The sequence below is a fragment of the Morone saxatilis genome, unplaced genomic scaffold, assembly GCF_004916995.1.
Source record: "Morone saxatilis isolate NCDOM2014 unplaced genomic scaffold, NCSU_SB_2.0 Contig16, whole genome shotgun sequence".
Taxonomy (NCBI): Eukaryota; Metazoa; Chordata; class Actinopteri; family Moronidae; genus Morone; species Morone saxatilis.
The window spans coordinates 12,225,208-12,244,951 of record NW_023339718.1 but is presented as its reverse complement, the minus strand read 5'-3'; the positions used below and the strand labels follow the sequence as shown (position 1 = coordinate 12,244,951).

The 19,744-nt window shown below is 42.7% G+C and overlaps 1 protein-coding gene across 1 annotated transcript in view; it reads left to right on the top strand.

Moving 5' to 3' along the window:
* ptch1 (patched 1) overlaps positions 1–19,744 on the top strand; it is a 49,135-nt gene that overhangs the window by 4,535 nt on the left and 24,856 nt on the right. The window contains exons 3-11 of the mRNA XM_035658698.1: positions 11,179–11,368; positions 11,767–11,836; positions 11,996–12,087; positions 13,727–13,925; positions 14,065–14,186; positions 16,616–16,763; positions 18,209–18,340; positions 18,487–18,642; positions 19,144–19,242. Of these exons, the coding sequence (XP_035514591.1) occupies positions 11,179–11,368; positions 11,767–11,836; positions 11,996–12,087; positions 13,727–13,925; positions 14,065–14,186; positions 16,616–16,763; positions 18,209–18,340; positions 18,487–18,642; positions 19,144–19,242 (1,208 nt within the window). The remainder of the gene's footprint in view (positions 1–11,178; positions 11,369–11,766; positions 11,837–11,995; positions 12,088–13,726; positions 13,926–14,064; positions 14,187–16,615; positions 16,764–18,208; positions 18,341–18,486; positions 18,643–19,143; positions 19,243–19,744) is intronic.

Sequence of the window (19,744 nt, the reverse complement as noted above, 5' to 3'; positions counted from 1 at the left end):
ACACACACACCCACACACACAATACACCCAGCTCATATTAAGATCTCTCAGTTCCTTTACAATTGACTGCATTTTTATGTTGGTGATCTCATGTCGCGTCTGTCGTCACCTGCTTTGTGGTACTGCCGAGGTCTGCAGCAGACCACCATTAGCTGGCTGGTGTGTTTATCCTACGCGCCGTCACGTGCCGCAGCTTTTGCAGGGATTGTCTGCTCTCACACAGTGCTCACTCAGCACTGTTTATAAACACTCAGACACAGGAAGTTCTGTTTATTAGACAAAGCGACAGAGACCAATTGGGAGTGAGACAGCGTGCCTGCTCAAAGAGGCGATTGTGTCAAACCTCAGAGGATGTACGGGGGTTTGTGTTTTGCTAAACATTTTGGGAATGATAGTAATTTTTTAAAGTCCTTTTATCCGACTTAGACCACAAAAAACGATAGTGGCATGTATTTAGGGCAGATTGCATCCACACTGAGGATAAACGCTGTGTTTATGGGCACTGGCTCACAGGAAAGTATTAGCTCAAACAGGAAGTTGTAGTATTGTGGTCTCCTATCTTGCTCTCCCCACATACAAATGTGGCTCGCTGCCCTCCGTGTGCTTTCCTCAACGTCGGAACACATGCCTTGACCCGTGTTGGACTTAAGCTACATCCTCAGTTTCGAATTGCAGATGATTCTAGATGATCTAGCGCTGATTAACTATAAGCCACTTTCAGGTTGCGGAGAGATAGAAGATAGGAATAAGACCCCTTTACAGTTCCTCCTGGCCAAAAACGGAAAATGGAGCCATCCCTTGGCATTCTGGGTGAAGACAAACATTGGCCAAATTGTAAAGAAAATAGCAGCGTCGCCTGCCTCTAATTAAAACAGTATCGCGTAAACATTGGCCTTCCTGTAGGACAGCCCCTCACTCTTACGCTCTGTTTCTGTGCTGAGAGAGGGGCTGGAGATGTGGCTGTGTTGATGGGTGAGACAGGGTACAGGCAGGAGAAAATTTGGAAATAGGGCTTTTGAAGCTCAAGCTATGGGCTAAGGGTTGAAGTTGAAACTGAGGGTTAAGATGATGAGCTGGAGCCTGTAGCTTTAACATAGACTAAAGACAGGATGGGGTGGATAGCATTCAGAGGCAATCTTTTGTTTTCATCATGGAGAAATGTGTGAGTAATTCAAGTGGAAATGGATTTATAGCCCCTAGATTTATGGCCTGGACTGGAGCATAGGCCCATGGATTGTAGTCTCAAGGCTACAGACTGAGGGGAGACCCTGGGTCCCGCAGCGCTTTCTTGGGGGACATAGAGTGTAGAGGCCAGGGGCCACGGGGGTAGACCCCTGGGACCCTGAGGTCATCTCGTAGAGGCCCTGCTATTTAAAACCTCACCTGATACTCACCCTGTGGCCTGGGTGCAGAGTGAAGACTCACAGCAGAGAAGGAGGGCGGGAGGGGTGGAAGAAATGCAATAGAAGTCGCAGCTGTCACTAGGCGTTGTTTGTGTCCTGTATATGTTCATTTATGTGCATCTGTATGCATTTCTGTATGTGACTGCATTTCATAAACCAGATAATGTTAGGAGAGTTGTGCTCCTGTATTACTGTTTCATTTTCTGTATTTGTGTTCAACCTTTTGACATTCGCCCTCCAGCAGAGGGCGGTGAATCTGAAATAATTAGTGCTTTAATCTCTGAATTGCTGTATAATAATAACTCAAACAAATATCCCAATTCAACATTGGTGCAAGTCATCATACCTGCTTTAATGATATGTTTTGGAACGACTCACACTCATGCTCACACTCCTGGAGGGTTCAGGATTTATTGTCACTCTGACTGAAAATCCACTGCCTTCAGCTTATTCCTGATATCAATATGGTAACAGTTAAAATGGTGCCAATCCATGTTTGTGTGCATCCTGAGCCTGATTCAAGGCTTCAGAATCCAGTCTGATAGGACCAAATGTTTTATTTTTTTTTCTAAGGCAGCTCCCTCCCTCTCTTGCATGTCTGTTTTGTATCTAGTGTGATTAAGAGCTGAGTTGACAGAGTTGGTGGTTGTTTTGTTGTTTTGCTGGTAATGGAAGTGGAGAAGGGAGCGGTATAATGTTAAGTGCATGCGGAAGAAGCCTTGACATCCTTTCTTGTGGACGAAGATGAGGAGGAGGAAGAGGAGGAGGAGTGCCCCGAATGTGGTGTCTCCACTGAGAGGATTGTGGCTTGCATGATTGAATTATCCAGCTTTTGATGTGTATAGAAGGACTGATACATGCATGGATGCACGCACACGCACACACACATTCACATATGCAGAAAAGCTTTTTGGAGTTTTGGTTCGGTGAATGAGTAGGTGGTTGACCAGGGCTGGCATGGCAGGCTATTTCGATGGGCCTCTTTCTTGCTGTTTTCCTCTTCTTCATCTTCTCTTTTCATCTATTTTTCTCTTTTTCTTTCACTCTGTCCCTCACGCTCTATCTCAAACCGCTTTCATTCAGCAGCCGCAAGTAATCTACAAATGCGCCCACACCCAATATTTTTTCCTAGTTTGCACAGAATACACTATATAGTCATCCATCGTTCTCTCTCCATCTATTTCTCTCTCTCACACACAGTTGTAGGCAGCCACACACAGACGTGAGCGTGCACCCACGCACACACACACACACACACACACACACACACACACAAGCACACTTTTTACATTTTCCAAACTGGACTCAATTAAGTTTGTGTTTATCAGTTCACTACAAACAGGATGAAACCTCTATAGAAGGAATAACATTCCAGCGTGTTGTGTTAAACTTTATGAGTTGATGAAAAGTGCAGGCTAGCTGGTGAGGGATTTAGTGTGGGGAAACATTGCGCCTCTGGTACTGTACACAGACTTACAGTACTGTTTTCTCAAGTTAGCTCTCCTTCATTTGAAAGCAGTTTTATGTAGGCCTACTTGGCAAAAGTAACTGTGAAATAACTTAAAAATTTGCTCATTAACTATGTGTCCGTGTGTGTGTGTGTGTGTGTGTGTGTGCTCTCGAGGCAAACGCACTCCCATTCACAAACGACATCCTGAGATGCCTCCAAGCTCTCTGTTTACATTTTGCATTCTTTCAGGCGCTCTTATTCAAAAACCAGAGCCCTGCGAATGACCGACCACAGGAGACTGTGGAGAGAATTACCCTCCCCCTCTACCTCCTTCTCTCCCCCTCTCTCTCTCTCTCTTCTATCCCTCTCTTTTTCCTCTCTGCCCAGAAAGGTCTCTCTCTTTACCCAGCCCTCCCTCCACCCCGCCCCACCACCACCACCACTCCCCGTCCCTGGCTGCGAGAGAGTGGCCCTCAGAATGCCAGATGTATTACAGAGTGAGCCACGGCAATGTAAACACTCAGCCCTGCCATGAGGAGCAGGGTGGTCTGGCCTTCCCTCCTTCCCTTCCCTCTCCCTCCCTCCTGTCCCTCCCTCCTCTTCCTTTTCCTCTCTTCCCTCCCTCACCGCGCTGACTGCCAGAGGGGTGGAGAAAGTACAAAACAGCACAGGGAGAGAAGAGAGAGAGAGTGTGTGTGTGTGTGTGGTTGGGGGGGGGGGGGACACGGAGCAGGAGTATAGTAGCCGTAGTGTGTTTGTGTTTTGGCTGCAGTGCCTACCGTACACCAGGAGAGAGATTGGGGTGTGGATTGATGCTTTTCAGACTGCCGTGCAGAGAATTTTTCATGCAAACGTACTATAAACATCTCCAAATTGTGTGTGTCGTTGGAATTTTTTAGCCCCTCTGGCACACATGGGTTACGTACGAAGCAGTATAGTTCATTGCAATTCCTGCAGCACAACGTCATAGAAATCTGGCAGCAACAGCAATTACACAAGTAACACACATGCACACGCAAGGCATAAAGATACAGAGATATAAAACATTTCCTCTGTCAGATGATTGAGAGGTTTGGAGCTCCAGATTGAGTCAGTATGTGAAATAGTCTCCTGTACTGAGACTTCCCTGCAAGCCTGACTGAAGCAATAGGACACTGAGAACATTTGTGACCTCATACAACAGGTTGTTGTGTTATTAAGTGCAGCAAGGCCTAATAAGTATCTCTTTCTGTCATTGTCTCTCTGGTTTTCTGTTTGGACATTGACATGCAACATTTTGGTTCAGGGCTGATCACAGCGAGTGCTGAACGATAGTTGTGTGCAAAACCGATCCTACGTTTAGGCTGGATACAAGATAACAAATTCAGTATAGGAGAAAAAGATGAGCATATGCACACTGGATTAAAGCTTCCAGAACTTTATTATTATTATGAAAAATCAGTGTTTCAACCACAGTTGGTCTTCATCAGGAAGAATGGCTAAGATGTTGGTAATTTTTAAATGATACCCAGCCTCAGTGACCATAAAAGTCCAAAGGTAACCATTGAAAATTGAATGCAAGTGTCAGGTAACTGGAAAAGAAATCCAATTTATTTTTTGTCATTCTCCCTCTCTTTCTTCCATTCATACTCTCTGTTTCTGTCTCTGTGTCTTCTATTCCACACTTAGGAATGTGTGATTTTGGGATACCTGGAATCATGGGCCATCTTTCCAGGAAATGACAGAGAGATGGCTGGTTGAGATTGGCTGTTCAGGCTCATGTCACGGTCTGTTATGACTGGGCTATGAGCCAATCATAGGGCAGTAAAATGCAGCAGGGGGAGATCGCTCACCTGGCTTGCGTTGGACAGGCACTGAGGAGATATAGGATGAGATTTTTTTTTTTTCAACAGAGCTGGAGTTGATGGAAGAGTTGTCACGATTTTTATAATGGCTTGTTTTTTTTTTACCTTACTTACAATGGCAGTATTGGATCTTGTCCTTTTGGTCACATACACCAATTAATAGATAATTTGCCTGATGTCTTGGGTATTTTTAATTGAACCACAACCACTGCACACACGCACACACATACTATACAGACTTTCTGTCAGCATTTTCTTCCCTACTACTCTTTCCACTGCTCTGTGAATCCATTGGCATTGAGTAGCATTTTTATTTTTTTTTTCGGGGTAGAGGTGGGGGGGTTAGGAGGGGAGAGTGGGACCTGAATGAAGGCAGCAACGTGGAAGAATCTGCCCATTGAGTAGTGTGTGAATGTACACCTCGGGCCCAGGGGAAGCTGCATTGGGAGCCAGCCGACTGCTAAATACACCCATTTTAGGGGCTGTAGGGACCGGACAGGTGATTAGCATAATCAGGGGCGAGGGGAGCCATACATATGGTAATGCTGAAGTTAGGGGGTGAGGGTTGGTGATATGGGTGGGGGTTCGGAGAGGAGAGGGGGAGGTGGGGGCAGGGGTTGGCAGCTGGGGTGTCACATTTGTGTCAGGGGTCGGGGTGCTCGGGGGTGTCTAGCTGCATGAGGAGACACTTGGCTACAGCTGCACGTCAGTGCACTTCCATTCTGTTTCTTATCATTTTTTATCATGCTTTTCTGTCATCTTCTCCCTGTTTTCCTCTTCTTTCGTAGTCACCCACTCTACCTTGCTTGTTATACCCTTTCTCTGTGTGGCAGCCCCCTCTTCGTTGAAAGCTGAAAGGAGAGAGGGAAAGAGAGAGTGGTGGGGGGGGGGCTTACCATGGGTCAGATAGGGTCTCAGCTCTCAGTGAGGCCTTTCATCATATATTTGTGGCTGTGTGCACACCTGCATTGCGAGCCTACATTCAAAACTACTATTACTACTTTGCATACTGCTGTGTATGCTGCTACCACAACTAGTACTGCTAATACTCTTACTACTGCTGCTGCACAGAGAGAATGCAAGTCGCCCTTAAACTCATTTATAAACAGGGGGCTTGTTTTGATGAGGGACAGATTAAAATAAAAAAAACTGCATTCAGTAGTGAAGAAAGGTGGAATCAAAGCACACCTGCAAAAGGTGGGTATGGCAGTGGAGCACTGACTTAATTTGATAGAATACGAACTACCTTGAGGTAAGACAACAAATGATCAAACTTTAAAAAAGCCAACCACTACCTTTTGTAGTTTTGATAGAGGAAGAAAATAATAGTGAATGAGGATGGTGAAGTCACACTTTTGCTCTTCCACTAATGCAATCCAGCTAACGATAAAATGCTCGAGATATTATCCTTATTCCAGAAAAGGCCAAAGTTGCTCAATAGTTAAGTAAAACCAAACAACTAAATAAAAGTTGTTACTTTGACAGGAAACCATGGCACATGGAATTTTGTTACCTAGCTATTGTAACACACTAGAGTTTCAAGTGGGTTTATCAACATGTAGCAACAATAATAGGAAGCAGTAGATATTAACTTGGTGGGAAAATCCAAGAAACAAAGATGGAATGAGGGACAGACACAGTGACAGCAGATGGTAGAAGGTAAAAGCAGACGAATGGTGGAGGAAGGCAACAGGTGGGTTCTTCTCAGCGATCCAAGCTGTGTCAGGTGATTGGCAGGAGCAGCTGAGAAGGAGATGGACAGGAAGGAGGAGAAAAGAAGAGGTGGCAACGTGAGGTGGGGACTCACTGTGGGAAACTACCTGAACAGACTGAGCAATAGCAGGGATCAAGCAAGGTTAAATGAGAGATGTTTGAGAGAATGATGCAACTAAGATCAACAATAACCCAAAAGCATCTTTTGTATATCTTCTATACATTCCTCTTTCACTGTTAAAGTTCTTCAGCAACTTGAAAATCAGTCTTAGCATAAGCAGCTGTCTTTCTGTGTTTCTATATGAAACCCTTTATTTCAGCTTATCCTCTATATGGAGATGATGACATTTCTATTACCTTATCTGAAAACAATCCCATGCAACAGGTGTCACTTCCCATTTTAAGTCCTTTTAAAAATCCATTCCTGTTACATTTATTGCCTATAACGTATAATAATTATATGCATCTGCATCAAAGTGTATTTTCATATATTGGCTGTTTTTTTAGGAATGGTTCTCCAGATCACATCCTCATATAGGAGTTCTGCAGAGAGCTGTGTAGTCCTCTTCATTCCTATGGCAGTATAGGGCTCAGGGTATGGGAGGTCGCTGTAGACTTGGTGGCAGAGAGATGACCTGGTTTTGGGGGGCTTCCTCCTCGCAACAGGGAGTCCCTGCTGAGAGGGGGCCTAATCCAGCTAATCCTTTCTCTGCACACACACACAAGCTCACACACAAAGATGTTTAGCCACATGCACATACGTACAGTATATTTACATATCTATGCATGCAGTCCCGAATGCACATAAATGATCTCTTGAGCATCTTATAGCAAGATCAGATATTGTACCAGAGTGTGAGTGGTGGTGAAAGTCACAGGGCCTTCAAACTGATTCCAGATCTGATGAAAGATGAAAGGTAAACATTATTTTCTTTTTTTTTCAATATATATGCAATTAAAAAGATGCACTGTCATGTTTCTGTTGGTGGGAGGTGTAAGCTTTGTATGTACCGTATGAGCAGGTGTGTATGTGTTTGTGTTTTAATACCAGCATCACACTCAAGAGTTGTAGGAGTTCTTTGCCACTGGTGGTGCGTGTTTTCCTTGAAAGTGCGGGATGCTTCCGTTGTCAGGCATAAGAGATGTGCAGGGGGTGGGGCTATGCTGTTGTGTGTTGCCTGAAAAAGAGAGAAAGTTGGCGAGGGGAAAGGGGGGTGGGCTGGCTTTGACAGAGGGGCCGGGCTGATTGCCATCATGATCTGGCCAATCACAGAGTAGAGCTGAACAGAGCAAAGAGAGAGAAAACGAGAGAATAAAGAGGAGGGGGAGTCCAGAGCTGAAAGGAGGGAGGGGGTGATGTCAGTTCCTTAGAAACCTACTTTCTCTCTTTTCGTCCCCACCGCCCCCCCATTCCCCTACTTTGAGAATAGGGGGGACCAGGGGTTAATGTTATGCAACACACTGAATACCCGCACTGAGCGCTCCCAATACAGTGACACACATAGTCTTCTTCTATTCCCTTCTCCTTCTATTCTGTGTTGGTTTGGAGTTTAAAAGTGGTTTTGATCGTTCACCAAGCATTAGTGACGCTTACACAAGCATTATAACACACATGTACAGATATCACGCATAAATACACAGGTGGCAGTGCACATGAGCTCCTCACAGGTGTGTGAATGACGAGATGGCTTGTAGAGAGAAGTGCTGACCTTATTGGTCAAATAATTGATTTAAGACTGTAAGTAACAACTATTTTCAGCAACTACATATAGATTACTCTCGTGATTAATTGTTTGTTCTATAAAATGTCAGATGATAAATGTCCATTACAAGTTCCCAGAGCCCAAGTTGACATATTCAAATTGCTTGTCGTCAAGATACTGATGATTACTTTTTGGTCAATCGACTAATCATTAATAGACCTTCCAGCTGTGAATTGGATTATCAATCAATGACAGATGTTGGAAACTGAATAATTAAAGTGTATGTAACATTTAGGAGGATCTATTGGCACAAATGGAATATACTATTCATAGGTATGTTTTCACTAGTATATAATCACTTGAAAATAAGAATAGTTGTGTTTCCGTTACTTTCGAATGAGCCGAGAAATGGGAAGCATTTTAAAGTCAGTGACACTTTGTTTTAGGTCACAGCAGCTGAGCCTGGAGCGGGACACCTTCAAGATATCAACACATGCCGGGGTCAACCAGTTTTCTTAAGAGAATGAATATGGGAATATGTGTCATTGAAGAAACACAGCTGTGTGTACACACTCTCACGCACATGCTCGCACGTACGCCAGTGCACTCACACACATTTTCTTGGTCCAGCTGGGGTGTTAATTTCACCCCGAGGCTGTGTGAGTGTTGACCCCAAAACGCTGTAACCTCGTGAAGTGTGGAATTCTCTAAGCCTGAGGCCGTGATGTGCTGTTTCCTGTAGAGAGAGAGTACATTCTTTTGACTTGTCCCATTCCTCGCTGCTTGCTGTAAACTCAAGGTCTTTGGGTGGCAGTCCACAGCTTGGAATGTGTTCAAAACAGACAGTGAGTTCTTTCTTAGCTTGTCCCTCCCATCTTTTTTTTAATCAGACCTCTCCTCATCCCCATGCACATGTAGAAAGTGAAAATGGATGCACCTCTTTCTCCATACCTGCGTTCCCATTTTTCCACATGGCAGTGCACTTTAACCAAGCCTCGGGCTAGCTTTGCCTCTGAGCGTGAGTGTACCAGACAAGTCGACTTGTTAGTGCACTGTCAGTGTGCGTAGGGTCTAAATCAGTTCCATGCGTGCTCTTTTGCAGGGAGGGCTGGTGTAACGTAGCTGTGTAGCTGGCGTAGCAGTGGAAAGCTTGTCGCTCCGGTTAGCCTAGGCCTGCTATTAATGATGAGTATTATAAACATGCCTTCAGACAGGATCAGATGGGAATGCTGTTTGGGTCCAGAAAAAAAGAAATCAAGTGTGTTTTCCTAATGCCCTAAGACATGGCCCCCTCCCTCCCTGTTCCATTGGTCTGACTGGGTGGTCCAGCTCAGCAGAACAGGCATGCTTATGTTCAACTTTAATGCCATTACAATGGTCTGAAAATATTCAATCTATGCCTGCTGTTGCACGAATTGAGCGGAATTGTTAAATTGGATTAAGGCATAATAAAATGTTACAGATTTTTTCACACAGTCGGCTCTCTCACTGGGCATTTCTCATGTTGTGTGTGTCTGTGTGTGTGAGCAAGTGAAAGAAGATGACTATAAATTGCCCAAGCTTTCACTGAGCGTTCAGTCACTGATGATGGAAGGGCTGAAATCCTCTGCTCGTAAATCAGACACAGATACACTGACTGAACCGAACGATGCACATGCAGGCACACAAACAAATGTTAGCCTGAGTATGAAACATGAGTATGAGTGTGAAACATACAAAAACATGTATTTTTATATAGCTTTTTAAATTTTTGTTAATTCATTTGTTTAGTCTTGCATTTGACTTAAAGTTTGAAACTGTGCCCATGCTTGCATGACTGCAGTTGCCTGCATTTGTTCGTGTGTGTGTGTGTTTGTGAGAGATTTTACCAGACTTGCCTTGGCTATACTGGGGTGGAGCAGGGCAGCTAAAGGGCCTGAAAGGCTGCTTTTGTAGCTCGGGCTAGCTGAGAGCTCAGAGCGCACGCAAAGGGCTTAGTCCCTCCACGATACGAGGAGCAGAGCCTGGAAAAGAGCCTCTTGCTTTTTATCAAATACATACACACACATACTGTCCACAGCCATACTTGTCACACAACCATATGCAGTCAATGTGTTGTGGCGCTGGCTGACTTTGTTAGCAAATTTTGAGTAGAAAACAGTTTGATATGTGGATTTGTTGTGAGTTGACTGGTTTGGCATGTAAGTGGTTACAAGCTCAGCTGTAAAGCAGTGCTTTTGTTTAAAAGATACAAATCCGTGATAATGGGCGTGGCGAAGGCTAGAAGATCTGTTGCGGTTTTTCTGTGCAGCAGAGGGATCCCTTCTGTTGAGCCACAGATGTGTGAACGGGCATTGATCGATGTCTGCTCGTGCTGTGGTTGGAGAGACGAGAGGAGAGGAGAGAGCTGAGGAGACACAGACGGGAAGGAGAGACGATGAGATACGAGAGAGAAAGAGAGAGAGAGAGAGATCTCATCTTACCACCTGCTGTGTTGGAGGAATATTTGTACCTGCAATATACTGTGTTTAGGGCTTATTACTTTCAGTTGGTAGGGTTAAAAGTTGTGTTTGTTATATGGGTTTGATGGTAGTATGATATGACACCTGCACTCCTGCATCATATCTGTCTTTCTTACATCAAGGACCATGATGAAAATAAGTCTTAGAATTCATTGTTATCTTTGACATGGGTGGCAAATATGGGTGACCTTGACTCCTGTCTCTCATTGTCAGAATTAGTTTTTAAAGCACATCCTTAGAGGGACTTTTGGCTATATTCTTCCCATTTTTCTCTTAAGATCACTAATCTTTTACTAAAGAAAGAATAATTTATGTACTGCAAACTGGTAGTATCATCTTGAAGCAGAAGCACAACTTTGAGTGCATGGAACACAAGTTAAAATCAGGTTACATCCCCCCAAAAATAGGGTATTTTGGGGTGAAAATCTCTTCAAGCTGAAAATGTTGAGTCTGAACTGTACTAATAATAATTGTTGATCCAGTGCAAATTCATACAGTAAGAGTGTGTTTGGATATTTGTGGGTTTAAATTTAAGTTTAAAAACATTCACTCTTCTTTGTCCAGTTGGTGGGCGTGTAAACCAGGAACTGAAGTACACGCGACAGAAGATAGGCGAGGAGGCCATGTTTAACCCTCAGCTGATGATCCAGACGCCGCGGGAGGAAGGAGCCAATGTTCTAACGGTGGAGGCGCTCCTGCAGCACCTGGAGTCAGCTATCCGAGCCAGCAGAGTTCATGTTTACCTTTATAACAGGTAATTAACTATTCCATGTTAACCTGTGCTCAAGTCTTGCCTCTTGTCTGTCTTTATCATATTTTCCAGTTCTGGACAAATCAAAACACATCAGGTCAGTTTTGTTTCTCGAAAGTGATCAATCAAAGGGCAATTTAACTCAAATAATAATAGCCCTGTAACAAATATGTGAAGCTTATTTTACATAGTGTGGTAATCTTCAAGTTAATAGTTTCTGGTGTTGTTGTGTTGTATTGCACTATAGTTATGTCTGATGTTTTGTCCATGTATATATACAGAGTACCTGTATGTCTCTATTCAGCTATGTTTTGGCTAGCAGTACTTTATACAGGTGAAAGATATATGGGCATTTGTTATCATTTCTTGATCAGTCTTAATTATTTTCTTTTCCTTTTCAGACAATGGAAATTAGAACACTTATGCTACAAATCAGGAGAACTAGTCACAGAAACTCATTTTATGGATCAGGTAAGATGCAAATGTTAATCATTTGTATTTTGACTCTGGATCATAATGAAACATGTCCACTACAATCTGTATCTTTTTTTTTTTTTTGCCTCTAATGGGTTTTTTCTGCTGTCAATGTGTGTCAATCTTGCTGTGTGTGGGCATGTGTTGTCCAATTAGATCATAGAAAGGCTACATCCCTGCCTCATCATCACCCCTTTGGACTGTTTCTGGGAGGGAGCCAAGCTCCAGTCTGGAATGGTCTATCTCCCGTAAGTGCACGAAACTCCTTTTTACTAGACAGATTTGGTATTTTATGATGTGTCAGCACAATCACAACACGCCAAAACAGCATATCATCAGACTGACCAATCTCTTTCGGTCTACATGGTCAAATGATCAAATCATAATTGGGCACACATAGGGTTTTCCTCACTCCGAGGCCAGTTGGCAAACTGATTGAAATTATGTTCAGGGACAGTAAGTACTTTGAACGCTGAGCTTATGAGTGTTGGTTATGGAATTAGTGTATATGTGGCAGTATTGTCAGATTATTTTAAAGACACAGCATGAGAATTAGGAGATCTGGATCTCTGGATCTTGTTTTTAGCCCTTTAGTAGAGGCTGCCCAAACACGCTCAGCCCATCCAAAAAGACACCACAGAGGAACAAGAGTGTGTGTGCATATGTGTGTGTCCTGAACTCGTCCCCTCTGAAGGCTCTATTGTAGTAGTTGCTGGCATGCGTATCGCTGGTGATAGTTTCTCTCCAGCCCTGGGCCTCACACCATTGTCTGGTCCTTCTGTTGCTAATGGCCTGCTGCTACAGTAATACTCAGCAGACCTTTACCTCTGCATGTGTGTGTGCATGCACATAGTGTGTGCCATTGCCATCAGTGCATGCATGTGTTTTGTCGATGTGTGAAAGTGTATCATCTTGAATTTGTGTCATCTGAGCATGTGTGTGTGTGTGTGTGTGTGTGTGTGTTCCCCGTTGGTCTCAAATGGTAAATAAGGTTTTTACTATGTTCTGGTTGGGAGGCCGGGAATAATAACCCAAGCCTGGTTAAGCACATACAATGTAGTCTGAATGACAGAGAGAAAGAGAGATTGGAATGTGTTAGGCATAGAAAGACAACGACTGGTTTGGAGGAGGAATTCAGCGCTGTGCTGTTGCATGATGGGAATTGGTCTCCATTTATTGTTTTTGTCACCTAACAAGAAAGAGATAATTTTCTGCTCTCAAAAATGTGACTGCTCTGTGAGGTAAAATGTGGTGATAATTACACTTAAACATCTGACAAATGCAACCCAGCCTTGAACACGCTATGTCCTCTCACTGTTTGTCTTCACAGTAGTGTCCGATAGTCCTGCAGACCTGAAATACACACCAATACACATAGTTGCAACAAAACAAGAACTAATGTTTTCTAGTCAGCCAAGGACCTGTACTCGCCTATGAACCGAAACACAGCACATACAGTAGATGAAAAATACAAAACTGTATGTCACTGTAGATGTTCTCTCATTTACTGTGTTTGATTGATTTCCCGTTGGTTATAACTATACGTAACTAACTAAAAAGAAACACAAGCAAGGTGGTAAACAAGTCATCGTTAAGCCAGAATACCTAAACCACTTTATTTGGAGGTAAAACAGAAAGTGAGCACAGTCAAGGTGATGGGTATTACTCCATGATTAGTATGGTAGGTCAAAGTTCATTTGGTTTTATCCTCCACATAAGTTTGGCTTAAGTTGTGAGTTGTGAGTACAATTTTAATAGGAAGGATGGCCAAAAGTACATACATTTTTCCTTAAAATAAATTTTAAAAAGTTCCCACAAACAGAAACACAGCACCTTAAAACACAAGTCACAGTTAAACAGTATTTGTATTTACTTTTAACTCTGCAGAGGTAAAGACCCTCTTCAGTGGACCAACTTTGACCCTAAGGAGTTCCTTGAGGACTTGCGAAGAGCAAACTTCCCCGTGGAAGGATTTGAGGACATGTTGGAAAAGGCAGACGTCGGACACGGCTACATGGATAGACCCTGTCTGAACCCTGCCGACCCTGACTGCCCTCTCACTGCGCCCAATAAGAACTCAACTAAGGTAGGCTTAAGCCTTTGGCTCCCAATGTGTGTGTATACAAGCAACATTTGTATGTTTCGCTAAAACATCAAGTCTTTAGTCTTTAGTAGAGACTAGCTGCTGACAGTTATTTTCTCGCCTGTTGCTTTTATTGCACCAGCCCTTCGACGTGGCGCGGGCCCTGAGTGGCGGCTGCCATGGTCTGTCCAGGAAGTACATGCACTGGCAGGAGGAACTGATCGTAGGAGGGACCACCAAGAACGGCAGCGGACCACTGCTCAGGTAACATACCCACACTTACACATACACACCCTCATAAACACTGCTGTGATCACTGCAGGGCTTATTCTGGAAAGAGTGTGTGTTTTTTGTTCTTTTATGCTCTCTGAAAACAGCACATGCATGCGTGCGTGTGCGCTCTGTGCTGTAAATCTTGCAGTCATTAGCAGATTCCAGTGAAATCTTAGAGCTCCAGCTGTTCCTGCTCAGCTCTGGCTGCTCTGCTTGGACACTACCCACTCGTACACATACACACATGTCCACAGAGTGATCTATTGCCGGGCTAGTTTGTCCAAATATACAGCGATTTGGGGTACATGGACTTAATTCCAGCTCAAGCACCAGGACAAAGCTTATAGATTATGTGGTATACCAATGGATATATAATATATACCGTTTCATGTGTGCAATAAGTTTTAGCCCTCCATAACAGAACACATTACATTCAGTCAATTACTGTATCATATTCATTTAAATATACTTTTTTTAAGATGTAAATATATAAACATGCACATTTTTATTAAAAAATAAGAAGCTTCCTTTAACAGGGGAAAGCTACACAAATGATCCAACATTTTGCTAAGGGGCCATTTATTTTAATGTGGAATTGCAGTTTGGATGGTGCACACATGCATGTACACAAAAAGGCAAACCCACACACACACATTCACACACATGCTGGTCACAGAATACAGTGGGGTGAGTTGTTTGTTTTGTGGTCGTGTTTTTTCCTGGCAAAGTTGAGTCATTAGGGTGTCTGTGCGTGCCTGCCAGCGTGTGTGTCTCTGTGTGAATGTGGTTTAGTTGCTCTGTCCATCGGGCTGTTACAGCTGGCACTCTTTCTACATCTTGTTTACTAACTGCCACCATTACTGAGATCACATTCATAGAGAGAGCGACTAGCTAATGTCTACTGCCTTGGTTCATAAAATTTGATGATTTAAATCACATACACTGACTCGGCTACTGTTCTTAAGTTGCAGTCCAAAATATTTTTTTAACGACTATGAAATTGTTTTTCTTTAATACCTTCGTAATGTGTGCAGCAGGACTGTGCATTCCTCATTGAACTAGATACCATGGCTCTCTTAAAATCTGTCGGAACATGATCAGGAATCTTGTAGATTAGGACCAGATACATATTTTATGTGATCTGACACTTCCTTTGTCGCTATCAAATCCAGTCTATAAATTTTCTGAAATTCTAATCTTTTGCACCATCCAACTTCTTTGATAAGATATGGAGGTATATTTTTGAGGCATGTTGGTTCAGTATTGCAGCTGTCCATAGAGGACAAACTGGGTATAAAAACAGGGTAAATGTTGTCCAGAACTGTATATTTCTTTGGATGGCTTCTGTAGCCATACCATATCATGGCAAGTAATATCAGCAGTGTAGCAGTGAGGCACCTGCAAGATGCCTGACCAACCCGGAGGAAAGAGAGGAGGATGAGAGAAGCTTTGAATCTGAGGGAGAGCATTTTGGAGGAGATGGAGAGGGAGATACATACTAGGTGCTCATACTATGTGCTGGCAAGTGGATTAAGTGAATACTGAAAAAATAGATCGATTACTTGATACTTAACAGACATTAAATAACCAATGGTAAGATTAATTGTGTAAGCCCTTCATGAAAAATGGCATAAGACACTGCTACTTTTATTTTCTTTATTGTTTGTTTTATAGCTCTGTAAATTCGGTGTATTTGAGTTTAGGTTGGATAAATCAAGCGTTTTAAACATGTGGCTTTGGAAATTTGTTACAGGCATTTTTCACAATTTTATCTGATTTTATGGAGTCATTGATTAATCTGTTAATCAGAAATTAATACACAGTTAACCTGAAATAAGTGTGTGGAAGATGGAGCAAGTCTCATGGTTGTGGGTTTTTGTATTCTTGGCTCAATAATATCATATGGAACAATATTATTAATATATAAACAGGTGTGCTTAACACACCACTGTTTATGATGACTGTTATCCAACATCCTGATGTATTTTTTTTATCCTGGTTTAGAAATTAAGCAAAGTTTGAGTTTCTGACCTTTTGATTTGATGAGTTTCTGGATTATTCCATATTTTCTACTCTCTTGTCTCCCTGTTGGTTTTGTACCCCTGTTGGACCTTTTGCGATAAAGACCCAATCTGGGTTCAGTATTTGCACTTCTTGTCTATGAACTGTTCTAATACCCATAAATCATGTTTATACTAGCCAGTGGTGAGACACAAAAAAAATATTGGTGTATTTCAAAATTTAAGTTTGAACACTCTTTGATGAAATTTGCACAATCCAGAAATTGCCTTGTTGATCTTGAAACATGATGTTGTAACTGAGCTTGCACCTCATTTACCTTCTCCTTTTTGTTCTCCCTCTTTCATCCTTTCCATTGTTTCCTCTGTCTCTGCCACCCTCCCTCCTTCCCTCCTCTCCAGTGCCCAGGCCTTACAGACCATGTTCCAGCTGATGACTCCCAAGCAGATGTTTGAGCACTTTCGGGGCTACGAGGAGGTTTCCCACATCAACTGGAATGAAGAAAAGGCTGCAGCTATACTGGAAGCCTGGCAGAGGAGATACGCTGAGGTAAGGGCCAAAACACTTAGAAATGAGAGAAAAGAGGGCAAGGAACAGAGAAAATGGAAAAGAAATCTACCCTAAATCCTCTACAACCACATTGTAAATCACCAGCCGGATACAGGTGAACATGGAAAGGCCCCATCCAAAGCCCAGGCCCCCAATAGATACTAGAACCACTGTTGGTGTGTGGTAAATGGCTAAAGCTTTCCCCTCTCTATTCAGTAGAGAGGAGCAATACAGCAACAGGGTGAGCATGTCTGGAATACATTAAGGGAGTGCTGGATATCCCTCTCTCTCTTTCTTTCTCGCACTCTTGCTCTCTCTCTCTCTTTAACTCATGTACAAACATACACACAAACACACTCAAGAGTTCACACACAATCGCTTTCCCAGCTGTGGGCCCATTGGTGGCTCATGTGTGACATCATCTGGTCTTTGTTTTGGGGGGCCCCAACCTCTGTTCGACAGGGCGTGACCTTGTGTGTCTGTGTGTGTGTGTGTGTGTGTGTGTAAAGTATGTATACAAGTGTGTGTGTGTGTGCGTATGTGTGTCACTGTTAGAAAATAGATCATTTATACAGTGTTTTTATCAATTGCAATAATAAAAGAAGTAAAAGTTGCAAAATACTGTTAAAGTGTGTGTGTGCGCACGCGTGTGTATTATGTACGATTAGGCGTGTCCACAAGAATAGTATGTGCATGCATGTCGGTATGTGCCTGACACATGAGCGAGTTCACACGTGGGTGCAAGTGTGTGTGTGATCTAGTGCGTGTTTCCTAATGTGTGTCAGCCAGCATTGCTCCCCACTGAGCAGTAACTGCAGTTCAATGTTGAAGCCATTTGTCTGCCCTGAGATAGTGAGAGAGGAAGAAGATGGGCCATGGTTCTGTCTGTAGAATCTCCCAAATACCTCCTGCAACAGAGGCAGAACTCATTTTTCAGGGCTGCTATATGTCTCTGTTTTAGAAGATGTTAGAGATATACTTATTCTACACCAAGAGACATACTGTATATTACACGTAATTTGTCAGAGCCTAGAAAATAGGCTGGAAGCACAGTTTGTCATCTGAGGTGCAACTTACATGGAACCAGTGACATACACCCTTTTCCTTCATGTAAATAGAGGAATAAGTTATAATAAGAAGGCTCAATTGCATATTCTACTGAAAATCAGGCAGTTTGCAAGGCTCAGTTAAGCCCAGAGCATTAGTGCAAATTTGCGCTAAGGGAAGAATTTGGTGGGGAAGAGAACATATATTTAGCCTTTATTCTGTAGAGAGCTGCACTGATTAAGTAAAAAAAAAAAACACTTAAGAATTAAAAGATACCAGTAGCTCATTATAAGAGAAGAAATACACAAATTTAATATTTTGTGGGATGTATTTTAATTCTTTATAAGCAATCTTGTAATTTAAAATCTTATGTCATCCCTCTCTTTACTTCTCTTTAGGCGGTGCTGCAGAGTGTGGCAGCAAATTCGTCTCAGAAGGTCTTGTCTTTCACCACCACAACTCTGGAAGATATTCTCAAGTCATTCTCTGACATCAGTGTCATCCGTGTGGCCAGTGGATACCTGCTGATGGTGAGAACAAAGCCACCTATGGAGTATCATATTTGGAAAGGCATACAGCAACAGCTTTGAGGCCTGAAAAGAGGGAAGTTGTGTAATGATTGATTACACAACAGGTTGATTAATAGATGGATTACTTGTTTCCTGTTTGTGGACAGCTGGCATATGCATGTCTGACCATGCTGCGGTGGGACTGTGCCAAGTCTCAGGGGGCTGTAGGGCTGGCGGGTGTCCTGCTGGTGACATTGTCTGTGGCAGCTGGCTTGGGCCTCTGTTCTCTCCTGGGCATCTCCTTCAATGCTGCCACCACACAGGTAACACGTACACCACTGGACAGCCACTCTGGTCTGTCAGTTAGTATCAGTCTACTGATACCAAAAAAGATACTAAAAAACATCCAGTTTCATCTATGTTATAGGCTTGATTCTTTTATGGCTACTAGGATCTTAAGGAATATCTTTTCCATTTTATATTTTTTTTTTATTTAACAAAAGAAGTCAAAATCAGGAGCGATCTGATCAGATCAGAGAATAAGTAAACAAAAAAGATTATGAATCTTACCGGACATTTGGTGCTAGCTTTTGATTGTTGATGATAGACATTTTGTCCATAAAATGTTTATCATTGTCATCCCTTGATAATAAAGGATCTGAAATATAAAATATATATATGGTGATGTTAGTTTTGGTTGCTCTGCATTTGGTTTGTAGCCCCCAAAAAGGAAATTATGAGAGAAATACATATAACATGTTCTGTACGGCTAAGAACTACCCAAACCAGCCGCGTTCTTAATGAAGTTTGTGTGTGTGCAACAGGTGCTACCCTTCTTGGCTCTGGGCGTTGGGGTGGATGATGTCTTCCTTCTTGCTCATGCCTTCAGTGAGACTGGACAGAACAAGAGGATCCCATTCGAGGTGAGGCAAACATCGTACAATCACCCCTTCTCCCTACCCCCCTGCTGTCTTATCTCCTCCATAGAGGAATGTGTGAAAGCCTGTCTGTGCCTGTGATGTAGCATCAAACAACCCATGTGCCACACACTCCGCCCGCTTATCTAAGCAAAGCTCCATATTAAATATGTTCCCTTCTGGAAACGGAACGGCTTTGCAGTCTGAAATAGATAATAAAGCTATTTTTGTTGTTAGCCATCAAAGCTTTTGCTGTGGATTTGTAGTCCTTCATGCATTTGGATAAATATTAAGTCACTGGACTGAATACATGCTCATGTGTGGTTCTGAAATACTTGTCAGATATGTTTAATACAGTAATAAAGTATGTCATATGTTTATAATGACTCAAAGTGTAAATTGACAGTAGCAAGAAAACTTTCCTCACAAGATCAACGCACAGAATTAAACCAAAGTTTACAAAAGTGTAAATAAAGTGTATATTTCTGCAACCTTGTGTGTGGGGGGG